This window comes from Lucilia sericata, unplaced genomic scaffold (assembly GCF_015586225.1).
Source record: "Lucilia sericata isolate MDLA Ls3-8-SP2 unplaced genomic scaffold, ASM1558622v1 Contig000068F_arrow, whole genome shotgun sequence".
Lineage (NCBI taxonomy): Eukaryota > Metazoa > Arthropoda > Insecta > Diptera > Calliphoridae > Lucilia > Lucilia sericata.
The window spans coordinates 594,475-614,887 of NW_023994102.1; the positions used below are offsets into that span (position 1 = coordinate 594,475).

The 20,413-nt window shown below is 34.3% G+C and overlaps 1 protein-coding gene across 4 annotated transcripts in view; it reads right to left on the reverse strand.

Annotated features, from left to right (window-relative positions):
- The window catches only part of LOC119616357 (lysine-specific demethylase 6A), a 371,577-nt gene that overhangs the window by 241,925 nt on the left and 109,239 nt on the right, over nucleotides 1-20,413 (reverse strand). For 3 of the 4 annotated variants that reach the window (XM_037972717.1, XM_037972719.1, XM_037972718.1), the window contains one exon: nucleotides 11,520-11,695. In XM_037972717.1, coding sequence (XP_037828645.1) covers nucleotides 11,520-11,695 — 176 coding nt within the window. Of the gene's footprint in view, nucleotides 1-11,519; nucleotides 11,696-15,944; nucleotides 16,163-16,366; nucleotides 16,534-20,413 lie in introns of those variants that run through there. The other variant, XM_037972720.1, reaches the window with a different exon arrangement.

Sequence of the window (20,413 nt, forward strand, 5' to 3'; positions counted from 1 at the left end):
AGTCGGGCCTCTGATTCAGCTGTTCGGATCCATATGGTCAATCAAGCTTCGAAAAAACAAATGTTTACGTAAAAATTAAAGTAAAAAGTATACTTTTATATTAAGAATTTCATTTACAATTAAAAATTTTTAAAAATAAATACAAAACACAGTTTAAGTAATCTCAGCTTGTGTCCCCAGTGTAATACCGTGAATCGTTTCTATTATTTTTTCCAATGCCAAAGCGGATAGGGGGTGGTGATGGACCATCTGTCCTCCCCCTGTTTTAGTTTGGCTCAAGCTGAGAGAGAGCAGATTGTCCACCACCTGGGAATATTATATTCCCCGCGGACCAAAAAACTGAAAAAAACAACATGGAAAATAAAAATAAAAAGATGAAAGTTACGGTGCAGGGCTTAAATAACCCAGTACCGGTGGCAAGTTTTGATCCACTCGCGAGTCACGTGTCGTCGTCATCCTGCAATCGTGAGCAAAATACTACTACGGAGGTGAGTACCTTGGCCTCCGTGGCGGACAATGCAGCGTACAGCATGCCTTTGGCAAAAACATAGGGGTGAAAGAGAAGGATGTACTCGGAGAGAGCTCTAAGCTACCTCAGCCTTTTAAAATAGGTGAGGGTTCCGAATCTGAATCCTCAGATGATAATAACAACACCATTATAGCAAATCCCAAAAAGGAGGAAGTAGAGCAAATAGTGAAACAGGTGAGTGATAGCATAGCTAAACTACCTATTACTAAGAAAAGACTATCTGGAGCACAAAGGAGGAAGTTGAAAAAGATGCTTCAGGAAATCATAGTTAGGCAATCCAACGACACTCCAAAGGAAAAATCGGACTCTCTCACAAGATCTGAGGCAAAGAGGTTCAGGTCTCCCGAAGAGTTGACAACTGAGAATAAACCTAAGAAGAACAAGTAAGAGTGCTATATTCGGCTGTGCCGAATCTTATAAACCCTTCACCACAGTGTATTTAAAAATATCAATTCTATAATATATTAATTTATTTCATTTTCCCTTTTATATCATTATTATAGCAATAGCAAAACGAACAACAATAACGTTAAACGAAATAAACACACAAAAAAACAAAATACACAAGGCAGTAAACCCAACAGACATCCAAACATACGAAACGAAATACACAAAAAACAAAAACAAAATAGACAACGCAATGAAACCAACAGACATCCAAACATACGAAACTAAATGCACCAAGAAACAAAAACAATATACACAAGGCAATGAAACACACCAAACACATGAAACTAAATACTAACGCTTGTATTTATAAAAAAATCTTATTTTGCTTTTAATGCACTCAATAGTTAAAGCACACTTTAGCCTTAAAAACCATTAATAAAATTATGATATTCATAAACAAATAATAAACGTATATTAACTATTGTGCTGATTTATGTTTAAGTTGGCAGCACTGTACAATATGGCTGTCATTTTATGTGTTAGTGTTGCGTACAATTAGGATAAAATATTCGTTGATTCGGTTTTCTTAATTTCATATTTTTGTTTATAATAGATTTTTGACATTTGATTTTTGATATATATGGCTTTAATAAATGTCTATTTAGTTCAGATGTATAAATATAACATATAATTTCTAATTATTATTAAAAGTATCCGAATAACGGATATTTTGCGACAAAATATACATCACTATGACACATTTTCTTATTTTTACTTATTTTCCTTGTAATTTTTGATAAATTTTTGCAAATATTGATAAATTTCTTTGATATTTGACTAATTTTAATGCCGGCGAATATATTTTGCATTAGTATAACACTAATTAATATAATTTACATGGTTAATTACTTTATGGCATTATATTTAACCAACAAACTTTGAAAAAGCCAAATCAAATGATTTTGTCCATCATTTGGTTGACAGACGGGCATTTCCAAATTGCCTAAAAATAGTGCTGGACAATTGGAATATTGTCAAATATTCATGCATTAATCCAATAATGCCTAGATTTGAGTTTTTTCCTCAAAATATAATCGTTTAAAAATTTTCTGGGATTTTATTTACAAATTTGTAAACGTTAAAATTAGAATTTTTAGATTTTATTTTAAAAGAAACCATAGTTAGTTTTCGCAATCAACCTAAAATTACCGGTAAAATCTTTATCTGAGAAAAAAATTTTTAAAAATCAACTTATTGTTGGCTTAAAGAAGGGTCGAGCCTACAATAAAATTCTTCTAATTGTCAATGGTTTATTGAAGGTGTTTTAAGCTATTTCACGTTTATAAATACGATTTTCCTGAATTTTGCCTAAAATTGTTTAATAAACCTAAAATAAGTTTTTATAAATACAGCCGTAAATGAATAAGCAGTGTTGTTGTTGTTGCGTATATCAAAGCATGAAAAAATAGTCTTTTTTATGAAATTTTCAGAGGTTGTCTCGGATTTTTGCTCATATCTCCGGTATTTATGGACCGATTTTGCTGATTTTAAATAGCGATCTTCTCGAAAGCATGTCTAACAGAATTATTGAAGATTTGGATCTCGCCGATATCTGGGGTCCTCTAAAAACTGATTTCAACAAACACACAGACGGACAGACAGACAGACGGACATAGCTTAATCAACTCCGCTACCTATAAGGATCCAGAATATATATACTTTATGGGGTCGGAAAATTATATTATAGAAATTACAAACGGAATGACAAACTTATACATACCCTTCTCACGAAGGTGAAGGGTATAAAAAGAGCTCCCCGTCTTCTAATACACAGTCGAAGCCAAGCCATACTTCACTCAAAGGAACCGCAAGTCAGAATCCGGAGAGTAAGGGTGACAACGCCAAGATAGATATTCCGAAGACGATCACGTCGGCAAAATCAACCTCGAAGGTACGGGTATATCAAAAGAAGCCCCGAAAAGCGAGGAAAGAGAGGCTACACAGTAGAAAAGGAAAAGAGCCGCCATCTTACGCCAAAGTTGCCAGAAGAAGACACCGGGAAGATCTCTGCTATGCAGTTTACGATGCCGGTAATCCGACAGGCAAAATTCCAATAGACCAACAGAGTAAAGGTGAACAATAAGATAGGCAATCGCTTCAAAGGGCAAACAACCAACAGAGAGCGTGAGCTGCGAGTTCAGCATGGGCGTGATGTTGATGAAGTTAGCATCTCACCAATGTGTTAGCACCCTAAAGAACTTGGTGGAAAGTATCCCTCTTCCCTGGGACGGCGCTAAGCTGGGACTGGCAAAGAAGAGCGAGCTTCCGGTGCTCTTAAAGTCCACTGTCTACATAAAAGGATGGGGCATGTAGACTGGCTAATGAACGTATACTGGAAATTCTTGGTGGTCAAAATGAGCTGGCCGTGGAAAAATGGGACGTCTTTCACAGGAAAGAAAAACCTAAGGGAACTTTATTTGTAATAGGTATCGACCAGAAATCTATGGCTAGTCTTGCCATGAATAAAGGTAGGGCTTACTTCGCCTCTAAAGCTATCATATTCAAAATTGGGAAGGTACCAATTGGAAGGGCTATTGCAACAAGCCTCGAAAAGGATACTAAAATACCTAAGACCACATCATCAGTAGCAACTACTAATAACGTTAAGGAGTCAAATCCTAAAAGCGAGGAAGGTACCACTAACTCGCCAAAAGAAGGTGCAGCTGCCCTTTCCAAAATTGAGGAGGCGCCGATTGAAAGGGCTGTCAAAACCAGCACCGATAAGGACACTAAAACACCTAAGACGGTACCCAAAGCATCATTAGCAAGTACTGGTAATTTTGAGGAGTCAAATCCTAAAAGCGAGGAGGAAATCACTCACTCGCCACAAGACAGAACAGCACTGCTGTCCAAAATTGGGAACGTGGCGATTAAAAAGACTGCTCTTCCTATGCCTGATAAGGACACCGCAGTGCAATCAATGGTACCCACTGCATCAATAGCAAATTCAGGTTACCCAGAGGTGGTGCTCTTATGCCACAAGAACTTATGTTTTCTCCTCTCAACAGGATTATCCACATCGGATGCAACGGTGCTGAAGCAAGGTCGTGGCAACATATACCTTGCATATGTTTACCTGCCTTTCGAATCTCCGACACTACCACCAACGTCGGAGCTGATGAAACTGGTCTAAGAGGCACAAAGGCAAAACAAAAACAATGTAGCTTGGGGTAGTACAAACAGGGGGACAAGCCCTTATGGATTTCCTTAATACTAAAGACTTAATCGTTTTAAAAATTTAACATAGCCGAGGTGTCCTAATTTGAGGACCCCCCGCCGGGCCCCTGGTTGGCCTATAAGGTCCAAATTCAAAACCTAAACTCGACAACACCTCCTCTTTGTGCATACCAAATTTCATTAAAATCGGATTAACCGTTTAGAAGTTACCGAATTATTTCCCTCCTTTTTTTTCCTATACCACTGTGTGACACGGGCAGGAGGCTGGAGGATATGGAGGAGACAATGAAACTCCTAATGGACTCTCATTTCCCACCCGGTATATCGAATAACATAGATGAACCGATATTGGAGTAAGGGGAGGCTAACACGGAAATTGTAATTACATCTGATATGGTTAAAGGGGCAATCAAGAGCTTCGCTCCCTATAAAGCTGCAGGGCCGGATGGCATTTTCCCGGCACTCTTACAGATGGAGGCGGGACTGGTTTCCATACATCTGTCTCAGATATTCACTGTATGTTTGAAATTCACATATACCCCCATTAAATGGCTGGATGCAAGGGTAATATTTATACCTACACCAGGGAAACCTAGATATTGGACACCTAAGTCTTATCGACCGATAAGTCTTACGTTCTTCCTACTTAAAACCTTGGAACGGATAGTTGATAGTATGGTTAAAAGAAGTATACCCGACAAAAACCTAAAATTTAAGCAGCATGCTTATGTAAAGGGACGATCGGTGGAAACCGCTTTAAACTAAGTTGTCCACTACACCTTTGATAGCAAATTATATACACTGGCGGTATGCATTGACATCGAAGGCGCCTTCAATAACGTGCACACTGATACTTTTATCCAATCCCTAGACCAGTTTTATGTTGACCGGGTGCTCCGTAACTGGATCAACCACATGCTAAGGAACAGATGGATAAGCTACGAGATGTACCACGAGTTACCATGATTAATAGCCTCCTAAGGACCCTAACCGAGAAAGGACTTAGACCTGTCTGCTATGCAGACGATGTCGTAATACTTTTAAAGGGAAAGGATCCAAATTATTTGTGTAGAAGAGCTTAGGAGGCTCTGAATACGGCCTTGAGCTGGGCTCAACCGAGAGGCCTAAATGTTAACTCAGCAAAAACGGAAATCTGTCTTTTCACAAGAAAGACAAAAATTTCTACGTATACTGAACCTTGCTTCCTGGGCAAGGAGATACCAGTGACAAAGTTAAGTACTTAGGTGTAATCCTCGACCGAAAATTAAAATTGAGACACCACATAGAGGATAGGATCAACAAGGCACATCGGTGCTGGGCGATATGTAGGAGAACTATAGACATGAAATGGGGTCTTAGTCCTACTATGACAAATTGGCTTTATAAAAGTGTAATTAGACCAATTCTAGCTTATGCTTCAATAATCTGGTGGATTGCTTTAGACAACAAGTGCAATATCAAACTTCTACAGGGAGCTCAGCGCACATGCTGCTTGGGTATAATGTGTACTACTTCAACCAAGGCTCTGGAAACGTTGCTAGATATTCCACCTATTGAAACACATTTAAGATATGAGGCGGCGATTACAGCCGAACGGCTCTTTACTTTAGGCGAACTCGCCAAAAGCGGTTATAGGACACGTCATCAATGTATACTGGACACATTGGAAGGTTATACACAATCATCCGACGTGCCTGATCGTATACCAGACACAGAATATGTCGGAAACTTTGAAACGCTGATCCCAGATAGAATGTCTTGGTCAAGCGGAACTTTAGAGCAAATACCAGTAGGAATCCGTTGTTACACGGATGGCTCTAAAGGCAGAAGTACGAGCAATAACGGAATGCGTAAATTGGATTAGAATAAATGTGGCGCCAACAGCTCTTAGTATATTAACCAACAGCCAGAAGCCAATTAGGGCGACATCAGGCGATAGAACTAAATCTAAGACCGTATTGGATTGTACGAAAACTTTAACTGAATACTCTCCCAGAGGTAAGGTTCACATCATATGGGTACCAGCCCACTCGGGAGTAGTCGGTAACGAAAGGGCGAAGGGAAGGGAGCTCGAGGCAGTTAACCTGACAAACGCAAAACCATTCGACGCAACAAAAGCTGAACTAAAAATATGGGTGAGAGTATCCCACAAGGCCTCTTGGAATAATGAAACAGTGGGTAGAACCACGAAGATCCTATGGAATAGGATAGCCGAGGTGTCCTAATTTGAGGACCCCCCGCCGGGCCCCTGGTTGGCCTATAAGGTCCAAATTCAAAACCTAAACTCGACAACACCTCCTCTTTGTGCATACCAAATTTCATTAAAATCGGATTAACCGTTTAGAAGTTACCGAATTATTTCCCTCCTTTTTTTTCCTATACCACTGTGTGACACGGGCAGGAGGCTGGAGGATATGGAGGAGACAATGAAACTCCTAATGGACTCTCATTTCCCACCCGGTATATCGAATAACATAGATGAACCGATATTGGAGTAAGGGGAGGCTAACACGGAAATTGTAATTACATCTGATATGGTTAAAGGGGCAATCAAGAGCTTCGCTCCCTATAAAGCTGCAGGGCCGGATGGCATTTTCCCGGCACTCTTACAGATGGAGGCGGGACTGGTTTCCATACATCTGTCTCAGATATTCACTGTATGTTTGAAATTCACATATACCCCCATTAAATGGCTGGATGCAAGGGTAATATTTATACCTACACCAGGGAAACCTAGATATTGGACACCTAAGTCTTATCGACCGATAAGTCTTACGTCCTTCCTACTTAAAACCTTGGAACGGATAGTTGATAGTATGGTTAAAAGAAGTATACCCGACAAAAACCTAAAATTTAAGCAGCATGCTTATGTAAAGGGACGATCGGTGGAAACCGCTTTAAACTAAGTTGTCCACTACACCTTTGATAGCAAATTATATACACTGGCGGTATGCATTGACATCGAAGGCGCCTTCAATAACGTGCACACTGATACTTTTATCCAATCCCTAGACCAGTTTTATGTTGACCGGGTGCTCCGTAACTGGATCAACCACATGCTAAGGAACAGATGGATAAGCTACGAGATGTACCACGAGTTACCATGATTAATAGCCTCCTAAGGACCCTAACCGAGAAAGGACTTAGACCTGTCTGCTATGCAGACGATGTCGTAATACTTTTAAAGGGAAAGGATCCAAATTATTTGTGTAGAAGAGCTTAGGAGGCTCTGAATACGGCCTTGAGCTGGGCTCAACCGAGAGGCCTAAATGTTAACTCAGCAAAAACGGAAATCTGTCTTTTCACAAGAAAGACAAAAATTTCTACGTATACTGAACCTTGCTTCCTGGGCAAGGAGATACCAGTGACAAAGTTAAGTACTTAGGTGTAATCCTCGACCGAAAATTAAAATTGAGACACCACATAGAGGATAGGATCAACAAGGCACATCGGTGCTGGGCGATATGTAGGAGAACTATAGACATGAAATGGGGTCTTAGTCCTACTATGACAAATTGGCTTTATAAAAGTGTAATTAGACCAATTCTAGCTTATGCTTCAATAATCTGGTGGATTGCTTTAGACAACAAGTGCAATATCAAACTTCTACAGGGAGCTCAGCGCACATGCTGCTTGGGTATAATGTGTACTACTTCAACCAAGGCTCTGGAAACGTTGCTAGATATTCCACCTATTGAAACACATTTAAGATATGAGGCGGCGATTACAGCCGAACGGCTCTTTACTTTAGGCGAACTGGCCAAAAGCGGTTATAGGACACGTCATCAATGTATACTGGACACATTGGAAGGTTATACACAATCATCCGACGTGCCTGATCGTATACCAGACACAGAATATGTCGGAAACTTTGAAACGCTGATCCCAGATAGAATGTCTTGGTCAAGCTGAACTTTAGAGCAAATACCAGTAGGAATCCGTTGTTACACGGATGGCTCTAAAGGCAGAAGTACGAGCAATAACGGAATGCGTAAATTGGATTAGAATAAATGTGGCGCCAACAGCTCTTAGTATATTAACCAACAGCCAGAAGCCAATTAGGGCGACATCAGGCGATAGAACTAAATCTAAGACCGTATTGGATTGTACGAAAACTTTAACTGAATACTCTCCCAGAGGTAAGGTTCACATCATATGGGTACCAGCCCACTCGGGAGTAGTCGGTAACGAAAGGGCGAAGGGAAGGGAGCTCGAGGCAGTTAACCTGACAAACGCAAAACCATTCGACGCAACAAAAGCTGAACTAAAAATATGGGTGAGAGTATCCCACAAGGCCTCTTGGAATAATGAAACAGTGGGTAGAACCACGAAGATCCTATGGAATGACCCTGATTAGAGCAAGACGAAAAATCTCCTCAAAATGAGCAAGTCTGAAGTTAGTATGATGATACGTATTCTCAGTGGACACACAGGATTACGAGCACATCTCTGCAAAATTGGACGTGCGGATTCAGACGAATGTAGAGCATGTGGAGAGAACAGTGAAACTCTGGAGCACTTTCTTTGCCACTGCCAGGCATTCATCGAAGTTAGATAAAAGTATCTTGGAAGTGATGTTATTCCGGAAATAACATTCCCGGCTAACACTGATTGGAAGATTTTTAGGAATTACCTTCAGGAACTGAGTTTCTCTACATTGAAAAATAATTCATTCAGTTCCGCACAACAGGCCCGATAGTGGCCTAGGTGTATTTCTTCGGATTTGATGTAGTATACATCCGCCTATCAATCTACCTACCTACCTTATTAAATTTGGAGAACAAGTAAATAATATTTCGATGTGGTACACTGAGAATTCACAAATATTGCAAAATTTTACCTTTGAACTCAAAAGTTTATGGTCATACAAGCTTATACCACTCTAATGTACACATAGATATAGAAAATAATTAAAACAATATACGCCAAACCTTGTTATTAAGAACAAGTACGAATGTTAATGTCGACTATGCCTTAATCTTGTATACCCACTATCAAATCGTATGCTGTAAAAGAAATGTTCCCCTATAAACATCAGTGGGATATTTGGTATAGGGCTTAAGCCAATTAGGGACCGAGCTCTTTCGAATTAACAAAATTTTAATTTTTTAAAATCTATCATTTTTGTAAATTTAATTAATGTACTCGTATTTTTAATTCAGTAATGAGGATAAAAGTAATTTGTGAAGAGAGAAAGGTCAATATGGACCAATATTCATAAATGTTGCACATATGTATGTCGATTTTGTTTTGTATAGAACTTGTTTAAGTCGAATTTCATCTTAGAACTTGTTTATGTAAAATTTCATCGCTATACTCATATATTTAAACAAAGAATACTAGTATTTTAAAAAAGGAAATTCATTTCCCAAAGGGCTTTATATGGGTGCTAGGGTTGTATACCTATTCTCATCAAATTCGGAATGTTCCTATAAACATTTTGTATGTCGATTTTCATTGCTGTACTCGTATTTTTAAGCAAAAATGAGCATTATTCATTTTACGAAGGAGGCCTAATATGAGGTTAGGGTCAATTATGAAATTTCATTGCTATACACGTATTTTTCAAACAGTTATAAATGTTTTTTGTGAAGCCACTTGTAAGGGGGCTAAAAGTGGACCGATGGGGGCGAAAACGTGGACCGATATATATATATCGGTCCACGAAAGTATATATATATATATATATATATATATATATATATATATATATATATATATATATATATATATATATATATATATATATATATATATATATATATATATATATATATATATATATATACTTTCGTAGATCTGTGACCAATATTTCGTTGTGCTACAAACGCAACAACAAAATCAATATAGCCCCATCTTTTTTGATGGCGGGTATAAAAGCGACTGATAAGGTTTACATAAACATTCCCGTGATAGATTTTCTTTTCAATTTTTACACCGATTACAAATTAGTTGTTATTGCTTTAAAAATTATAAGTTATCCTAATTTACTTTTTAAGATAAGTTATTATAGATAAATAATTAATTAAATAAATAATAAAAAATTTTAAAAATCTGTATAAGCAATTTATAGATAAAAACAAAAAACAATATGAACCGATCCTCATTATATATATTCATATAAAACTTATTTATGCCAAATTTTATCATAATACTAGTGAGTTATGGACGTTTAAGTGTTTTTCTGAAATGATACAATTTAACTTTTTCTTCAGAAATTAACCTTATAAGCGTTTATTATATTGAAAAATCTCTGTATAATAGTCTGTTATATAGAAACCTGTCTCTATATAAGTTTTTTTTCAGATAATGGACATTTATAGTAGTTTTCACTCTTTTAATATTAGCACAATATTGTGTGGCAACTCTTTTCAATTTGCCATAAGAATTTTAAATAGTGGCAATTCCATTCAAATTGGTGAAATTATTTTCTGAAATACATGTGCGATTCCAATCTTTATCAGCGGCTACGTTTAGCTTTTGAGCCGAAAGAAGTCGGCGGCGGCGTGGCTTGCAAAATAATACCAGCGGCCAGTCGCCGCCGATTTGAGCCGTCTCGGCTTGTATCTCTGTTCCCTACCTGCGATTGAAAATCTTCATCTCAGTACAATATGTACAAAAAAAATTTTGTGGAATCTTTTCGAAATGGGTGTCAAAAATTACGTAATTTTGAGCTTATCGCGGGAAAAATATTTAACTTTTTTGATAATGTATTTCTGGTCCGCATAACGACTTTTATTAAGATGAACTAAACCAAATGCAAAACTATATTTAAAATATTTTTAAGTATGAGCTAAAAATTACCACAATTTTGACACTCATTTCGATAAAAGTGAAAATAATATTCCTCTCCAACCAACTAAAGATCATATTGTGGACCAAAAATTTTAAAATTATTTTTTCCGTAATCACAGAATCAAAAATCGAAGACATTTTATTTGTCAAAAATTATACTGAGGTTAGGATTTTCAATCGCTGCTAGGGAACTGAGGACCATTCGAAAAAATTATTTTTTTTATTTTTCTCGTGTTCAGTACATTAATGCGCATACAATAGGTATTCCTACATGAAATTCTTAAAAAAGCTGTTCCTCGGACACTCTAATGTATATCTAAATGATACACTAGAAACGTAAAAGTTGAAACGGCCATATAAAATGTATGACATACAACGTAAATAATTATAAAAAGAATATTGAATAGGGTATAGATAAACGGAATTTCTTTTAATATCAGAAAAGATAGTGCAATAAATATTTTGAGTGTTATTGCTATAATATTATATGTACTTTACATTGTTCTTTGCAAAAAATTCTCAATTAAAATTATTTACCTACATAATTCTTGTTATTTTAAATACTTACTTTGTAATTTCGAAAATGTACATGGAGCAATATCTATTAGTGCTAAATGGTAATGCTTATATGCTGATTTATAATCTCCCAGTACTTTGTGCATAAATCCCAAACGAAGATGAACATCATTTGCACATCTATAGTTAGAATTAATATACAATAGTTCTCTAAACGATTTAATAGACCTGAAATATAAAAAAATATACATATGTAATAAACATGTATACCAAATTGATAAACAAGTTAGAGTGCTATATTCGGCTATGCCGAATCTTAAATACCCTCCACCAGCAAGCTACTTTTTATTAAAACCCATTTAACTATCTAATTTTTAGATAACTTGACAAAATTTTTGTTTCCGTAGTGGGGGTACTACATTTATGCATATGTGGTACTAATTTTGATTAGGTTCATAAAATTTTATATTACTAGGCCAGTTTCAATCATTTTAATATAACGATTTATCCAAACACAAACATACTAATGTCGAATTTTATCTGGATATAATCATTTAATAATGAATTCAGTGGTATAAAGTGATTTTCAAAAGTAAAATTCCGTATAACGATTTATATATTGTCAGCTTAGTACGCAAACGAAAATCTTACAGGAGAAGCAAATAACTTCATAACTTCTCTTGTATTTCATATTTTTAAAATCTGTAAACGTATTTTTTTTCTTAGATTTCTCCTTTTTTAATATCGGTAGTAAAACAATTTAAAAATAATGCTGTTGAATATTTATGGCGGTTTTTTAGGACTTAGCACGTTTTCTTTTTCTGAACTTTTATTTTTTGCTGGACTTAGCACATTTTCTTATAAGTTTTTCCTTACGTACAGGTTCTATTTTGAAGATAATTTGATATAATTTGATACAAATATTTTGCTGTGTCCTTCGGACGAAGTGTATAAAATTTTGTTAGTGTAGGTCCACTATTTCCTATAGCCCTCATACAAACGGCTGCTCGAAAAAGAGATTAAACAGAAATAAACATGTTGAGCAGCTAGTAATCGTGATCAAAGTTGGAGCAAGTTATTTTTTGTATTAAAAAATTATATAGTAAAGAATGGCGGACATCGGACTTTATTTGATCCTTGCCCCCATATAAGATCCCCTTCAGAATGCTCTTTTTAACGCTCATAAATCCATTAAACCTATCAGTATAGCTTTGAAATTCTATATAGAGAAAACTTTAATGAACTTGAACTATTGTCTTGTAACTCTAAAATGTGCGAGTAATAATTTTTTGTCATTGGCAAACGTTTTTTAAACATTAATTTATAATTCAAGGGAGTGTTTACTTTCTTGAAGATACATAACCTATAAAATTTACTTGATTTGGTTGCAAAAAAGTATATTTGCTCTTGTTCATTCAATATATATTTGATGTTGCTGTAATTATGCCTCCTCAACCTGAACAACTATCAATTTGTACGTTTTGCACTAAAAATGTAACTAAGAAAAGTGGTGGCATTGCTTGCATTCTTTGTGATAGATGGTGACATCTTGCTTGTGCTGATGTCAGTAATGATCAAATAAAAGCTATTAAAGACAACTCAAACCTCGGATTCGTGTGTGGCAGTTGCCAGGATGATAGTGACGATCCCACTCATTCACCCACTGCCGACAAATCCGAAATTAGTGCTTTACGCAACGAAGTTAAAGCTGGGTTTGAAGAAATGAAGAAAAACTTTAACGAAATGATGATGCAAATGTCCTTTAAAATTACTGATTTAAAAAAAGATATTGATCTTTGTAACCTAACAAATAAAGAAACAACCACAAAAGTCTCCAATCTTGAACTTGAAAACAACGTCCTTCACAAAAGAATTAATAGAAGTGACATCATTGTAACTGGCTTGTCTCTTTCTGATGATCTCAAAACACCTTTTATCAACCTCGCTCGATATTTAAATGTTACAGTCTCTGAAAAGGATATACTACTATGTTGTTATATTAATAAGAAACAAAAAATTTTGTACAAATTGATTTCATCAAGTCTTAAAGATTTAATCATGGATAATTACTTTAAAGCTGGTAATTTAAAATTGTCTGATTTTGCTGCACATGGTAATGATAATGCTGAAACCATAAATATAAACTCCAGAGTCTACCTAAATGATAATCATACCCCTATGGAACGCAAGCTGATGTATTTTTGTCGTAATCTGAAAAAAAAATAAACATATACAAAATTTCCGGCTTTTGCATAGTGATGTTCCGAGAGTGAAAATTGTCACAATGGATGGACCTCATATAAAATTGTACTATGAAGAGTGCTTTGCTGAATTTAAAAAGAAATCCCAATAATAGGCTCAAAAGTTTTTATAATTCGTTTAATTTCTGCTAAAATAAGATTGTTAACTTCCTATATACGCTTATTTCTTTTTTTTTTGGTTATCATTTGTTATTTCTTTGTTTAAAACGATTGCCAATTTCAATTTTTAATTATTCTTTATATATAAGTTACTTTTTTTTTTGTATTCCATATATTTACATTTGAAATTAATTTTTCTTTTCTATATTTTGTATTTTATATATTATTTTTTCTTTTCTGATATACATCTAAAACTATTTTTTTTTATCATGAATCTTTCAACTAATTTGGGGCCTATTACTAGCTCTAATGATTATATTTTTAATAACTTTTCGAATAAGGAACATTATTTCAACTTTGGGCATATGAATGTACAAAGCATTAAGCCATCTAATCACTCTATTAAGATTGATGAATTTAGGCAAATCCTTTTTGGGTCTATTCTAGATGTAGTAGGTGTAACAGAGACCTGGTTAAAATCATGGGTTTTAGATTCCGCTGTGCAGATACCTGGATATAACTTATTTAGACTTGATAGGACTGATAGCATCAGGGGCGGTGGAGTTGCTTTTTATTTAAAAAAAGGTTTGAAGGCAAAAATTTTGTTTGAATTGTCTGATCCCAATACCATTGAGTGCTTGTTTTTAGAAGTTTATTGTGGTGTTAATAAAATTCTATTGGGTGTTGTATATTTACCGCATGGGACCAGTCGTGGTCTTCATCGTCTTGATGAAATACTTGGCGATATCTCCTGTCGTTTTAAGCATATTGCTTTAATGGGGGATTTTAACACAAATCTTTTTGATTCTAATAAATCAATGATGGTTAGGGACTTACTTAGATGCCACAACCTATATTGTCAACACAATGCACTACCAACTCATTACGATATTAGGGAAAACTCTGTATCACTCATCGACTTCTTCATCCTAAGCAACAATCTCGTACCTAAATTTGCAGGTCAATTCCAACCTCCACATTTATCTAAACACGCTTTTATTTGTTTCAGTTTAGAATTTTCACGACAAGATAATGACGAGTTTATTGAGTTTAGGGATTACAATTCGATTAATTACGATGTTCTTCATTGTAAAATTATTGAAACCAACTTTAACTTGATTTATGAAATATCTGACGTAAACCTTCAAGTTGATCATTTAAGTACAGCAGTAATAGACCTTTTTTCTTATGTCCCTGTTAAACGAAAATCTATTAAAAATAATAGTAATTTAAGAAATACCAGGGAAGTCAAATCTGCTCAATATTTACGGGACCTGGCTTATCGTGCCTATTGTGAGTGCAGAAGTCATGAGAACTGGTCCATCTACTGTAAACATCGAAATGGGGTCAAGCATATTATCAGAAAATTAAAGAGAAAAAATAGTTTGTTGAGGTTTAACAGTACTGATACTTCTTCCACCTGGAAAACACTTAGAAATATAGGTTGCTGTGATGACAATCACATTTCTACCTCAGAGGATCCTCATATTTTAAATCAACATTTTTTATCAAATCAATCTAACGATTTTTGTCCCTTAAATTCCATGTCTGACCCAGGTATTTTTTCGTTTAGTAGGTTCGACTCAGACGATTTGATTGAAGCTTTTGCTAGTGTTAAGTCTAATGCTATTGGGAATGACAATATACCCATGAGGTTCTTGAGAATTCTATATCCATATTTGGAGAGACATCTACTTCATATTTACAATACTATTACCATGACATCTATATTTCCCACGGCTTGGAAGACCGCCAGAATTGTTCCAATAAGAAAAACTAATGAATCTGGTATTACTTCTTATCGTCCAATTAGTATTCTTCCATGTCTCTCCAAAATTTTTGAACATATGGTGTTTAAGCAAATAAATGGTTATATCAATGTCATTAATCTTATTAGTGATTGCCATTTCGGTTTTCGTAAATCTCATAGTACCACATCTCTATTGTTAGCTCTTACTGATAGACTAAGACATGCTCTTAACAAGAATGGAGTTGGTGTACTATTAGCCTTGGATTTATCCAAGGCTTTTGATAAAATTAACCACAATAATTTGATAAATAAGATTTATACACATTTTAAATTCAGCCGTGCTTCTTGCAAAATGGTTCTCTCTTACCTTTCAAACAGACAGCAATTTGTGTCTTTTGGGGAATCTCGTTCGCATAACCTATCCTGTATTAGTGGTATACCTCAGGGATCAATTTTAGGACCCCTGTTTTTCATGCTTTACATGAACGATTTTATAAGCCATGTTAATTTACCAACCTCTGATATCTTCTTATATGCAGATGATATTCATTTACTTTTCTTAGGTGAGAGCCAACTTCTTGATTCCTTGAATGAACTTATTAATTATACTTTGACTAGTACCGATTCCTGGATGGGTCACAATTTTTTACACATTAACGTGAATAAGACAAAGGCTATGAGTTTCGGACTAAATAATAAATCCCTTCTTAATTTAAGGATGTCCCATAATCCTGTCGAAATTGTTGATAATGCGCGCTTTTTAGGTGTAATTTTAGACGAGAAACTTACTTTTGTAAAACATATTAACTCAGTAAAATCTAAAGTTTGTTTTATTTTGAGAAGGTTGTATAGCCTGAGATATTATCTTCCTCTAAATATCAGATTTATGGTTGCTAATTCGTTACTCCTTTCAATTATTAACTACGGTTTGGAAGTCTATTCTTCGGTAAAACGTTCTACCCTGAAAGAGGTCAATAAGATAGTCAATAGAATTGTTAGGTACATTTATGGATTGACGTTACATGACCATGTCTCTAACTATGTTAAATGTTTCCTTGGTTTATCCTTTTCTTCGTATATAAGACTGAGGCTACTTTTAACATTTTACAAGATAATTTATACAGGATATCCGAGGGCATTAAGGAATAATTTTGTATTTTCCCACTCTATTCGTTCGCCTCAGATTGTCATAGACAGAATTTTGAGATCTTCATATGAACATTCATTTGTGGTCAGAGTTTCTCGAATCTGGAATAGACTACCAAACAATCTTAAAATATTCTCATTTAACTTGCTAAAAGCTAAATTGGTTTTCTACGATTTCCTATCCTCCGAATTGTCTTAATGTTCCTTGTTAGTGTGATGTGAACATTTTCTTTTTATATTATAATGTTTAATTGTTATATTATTTTTATATCTTCTTATATGTAAATATTAATGCATTTATGAATTCTTCCACATTTTTATAAAACTTTTAACCATATATGGCCCATAAGGGCTCGGTTAAATAAATAAATGAAATAAAAAAAAAAAAAAATAATAAAAAAATAAATTGCTACACTAATTTTAATGAATATCGGCCCATATTTGACCATAGTTCCCATATAAAGTACCCTTGAAAAAATTACTCTAACGCTTATAACTGTTTTTAAAATACCAGAATAGTGATGAAATCCTACATAAACAAGTTTTATGGGACCCAAACACTATTTACAACATTTTATGAGGATAGGGCAATGACCCTACTCCAACAACTTTAAAGCAGACAACTGGCTTAAAATAGCAGTATAGCGAGCAATTCAACGTTAACAAGTTTTATAGGAATCAACATTTGTTTACTAACTACTATGACATTCGGTCCATAACTTACGCTATTCTCTATATCATCCCTCTTAAAGAAAATCAGTTTATTGTCAATATATACTTGTTTTACTTTATTTTAAAAAAGTATTCCATGATTTCTTACTCAATTGAAGATTTTACAAACTACACACTATGTATTTCCTAGACGTTGATGTACAAAATGATTGATATTTCGTTTTACGTGACTAATTAATGCGTTTATAATAGCAAATTGTAAGGACTTAGCACTTTTTCTTTGTATATTTTTATTGTTTTGAGGACTTAGCACGTTTGCATACCGGATCAAAAGTGCATGTTTAAAGTATAAAAAAGGTATTTTTTGATTATATCATGTGTATTTCAAGTTATACTACCATTCTGCATCAAAATCTCAATTTCTATAAAAAGTGGACTTGTTACGTTTACGTACTGAGCTAACTAAAATACACATTTATGTCGAATTTTATCCCGATGACTTTGATTGTCAATGTGCGTTTAAGTAATTTTCGGAAATGATCCTTATATGGGAGTTGTGACCAATTATGTACGGATCAAGAAAAAGTTTCGTATAATGATTTATATGAAAAAAAAAAAAAAAAAATCAAGTCGAATATTACTTCAATAGATTTATTAATTGATAAAATATGTGCGTTTAAGTGATTTTCGGAAGTAGACATACCCCCTTATTCACAAACAAAATTTTTATTTTATATATATAAATTAGATTTTGTATGGAAATTTTGTTTTATAAACCTTTTATAAAATAAAAATGTTGTTTGTGAATAAGGGGGTTTATATATATATAAAACATATTTATGTCGAATTTTATCAAGATAACTTTATTTGACAATTAAATATGTGAGTTTAAACGATTTTCGGAAGATGGCCTTATATGGGAGTTATGACCAATAATGGACCGATCCGGGGAAAAATTGGTAGAATGATTAATATGTACACAAAACATATTCAAGTTGAATTTTATTCCGATAGCTTTATTTATCAATGAAACATATGCGTTTAAGTGATTTTCGAAAGTGGACCTTATATGGGAGCTATGACCAATTATGTTCCTATCCGAAAAAAATTTCGTAGAGTGATTTATATATAGACGAAACATATGTGTGTCGAGTTTTATCAAGATACCATTATTTTTTTATTTTATTTAATTTATTTTTTAATTAAATATGTGCGTTTAAGTAATTTCCGGAAGTGGGCCTTATATGGGAGCTATGACTAATAATAGACCGATCCGTAAAGAAATTTAGTAGAATGATTTGTATGTACACAAAACATATTCAGCTCGAATTTTATCACAAAAGCTTTATTTATCAATGAAATATGTGCGTTTAGGTGATTTTTGGAAGTGGACCTTATATGGGAGCTATTGTGGACCGACCGAGATCTACGTTGGAAGTATGATTTCTATTCATATTATATTTGTATGTAAAAAAATGTGTGTTGATACCGATATATTTGAGGGAGTTATTAACGATAAATAATTTTTCCGGGAATATACACCTTTGTGTGGGGACTATGGGAAATATTGGATCAATTGTTATGAGTTTGAACATACTTGATTCCTGGCACAAAAAAATAATGTGTGACAAAATTCATAGATATATTTTGGTAGTTTCTGAGAAAACTACTTAAGAATTGGAAAAAAACGTTATTTTTTTCGAGGTAGTCTGAAATTTTTAATCATAATTTTTACGTCGTGAACCGATTTTACTGATTTTCAATACCAAACTGTACCGGATAATAAAGAATGTTTTACGTGAATTTCGTGAATTTTTATTGCTTCGTTTTAACGTGAGCGTTTTTTACACAGACAGACGGACATAGCTAAATCGACTCATAAGGATCAAGAATAAATATATTTTGTTGGGTCTCAGGTGAATATTTCTATATAAATAAAATGTATTCTTTAAGCTGCCTTCACAATATGATATAAGTCGTTAGATTTTTATTTTATACTGCCAAAACAAAATAAAATGAAAATTGGTATGATTATCAACAAAAAAATCTAATAGAAAATAATTTTTGTTCTATACCATCACATTTGAAATAAAATTAAACTTCAATTCCAAAAAAATTAAAGAAAAAATATAAATTTTCATTTGAAATTCGATTTTGATTCTTTTTTTATTTTATTTAACAATATTCAATAATCTAGCCCAGGAGTCGGCAAACTCGCGAGCCAAATGCGGCTCTTTGGTTATGGAGCTGCGGCTCTTTAGTTTCATACACACTTTTTTTATTCTAAAAAAAAATATATATATATTTTAAAATCTTTTTGTATCGAATAGCGAGCAGTGTTTATAAAAACTAACAAAACAATTCGCGAACATTTCTACAATATACACAACTGTGAAAAATTGTCAAAGTTTAAAAGCAAGTTGGAAGAGTTAGGTAAAAAGCCAACTAAGAAATGGAAGTTTAGAGTCGTGTTTGAAACTTTAAACAAGTTAAGATCCAAACTTTCTAAAGCCATACAAACCTATCTCTCCCATTGAAAAGTTCCCTATAAACGAATATATGTGCGCTCCTACGAAGTGTGATGTAGATAAGATGTAAATCATGATCATAAAGGACCAGGAAGCGTATTATGGGTCCATCCATACAAAATTTGGTAATGGTATACTTGTATTTTATCCTGTTGTATATCATAATGTCGTTTTTGAAAGGGGACTCTATATGTGGGGTAGGGTCAATTCTGAACCTATCCTATTATATTTGGTACAGATATTTTTGTTCTTATAAACTTTTTTATGACGAATTTCACCACTATACTGGTATTATTAAGCCTGTTATGAGCGTTAGAGTCATTTCCTGAAGAGGAATTTATATGGGAGTATGGTCCTTATAAAATTTTGGAGAGAGACTTTGTTCCTATAATACTTGTTTGTGTCGAATTGCGTCGCTATACTTATATGTATTATTAAATCAGTTATGAGCGTTAGAGTCATTTTCCGAAGTAGACCTTAAATATGGGGA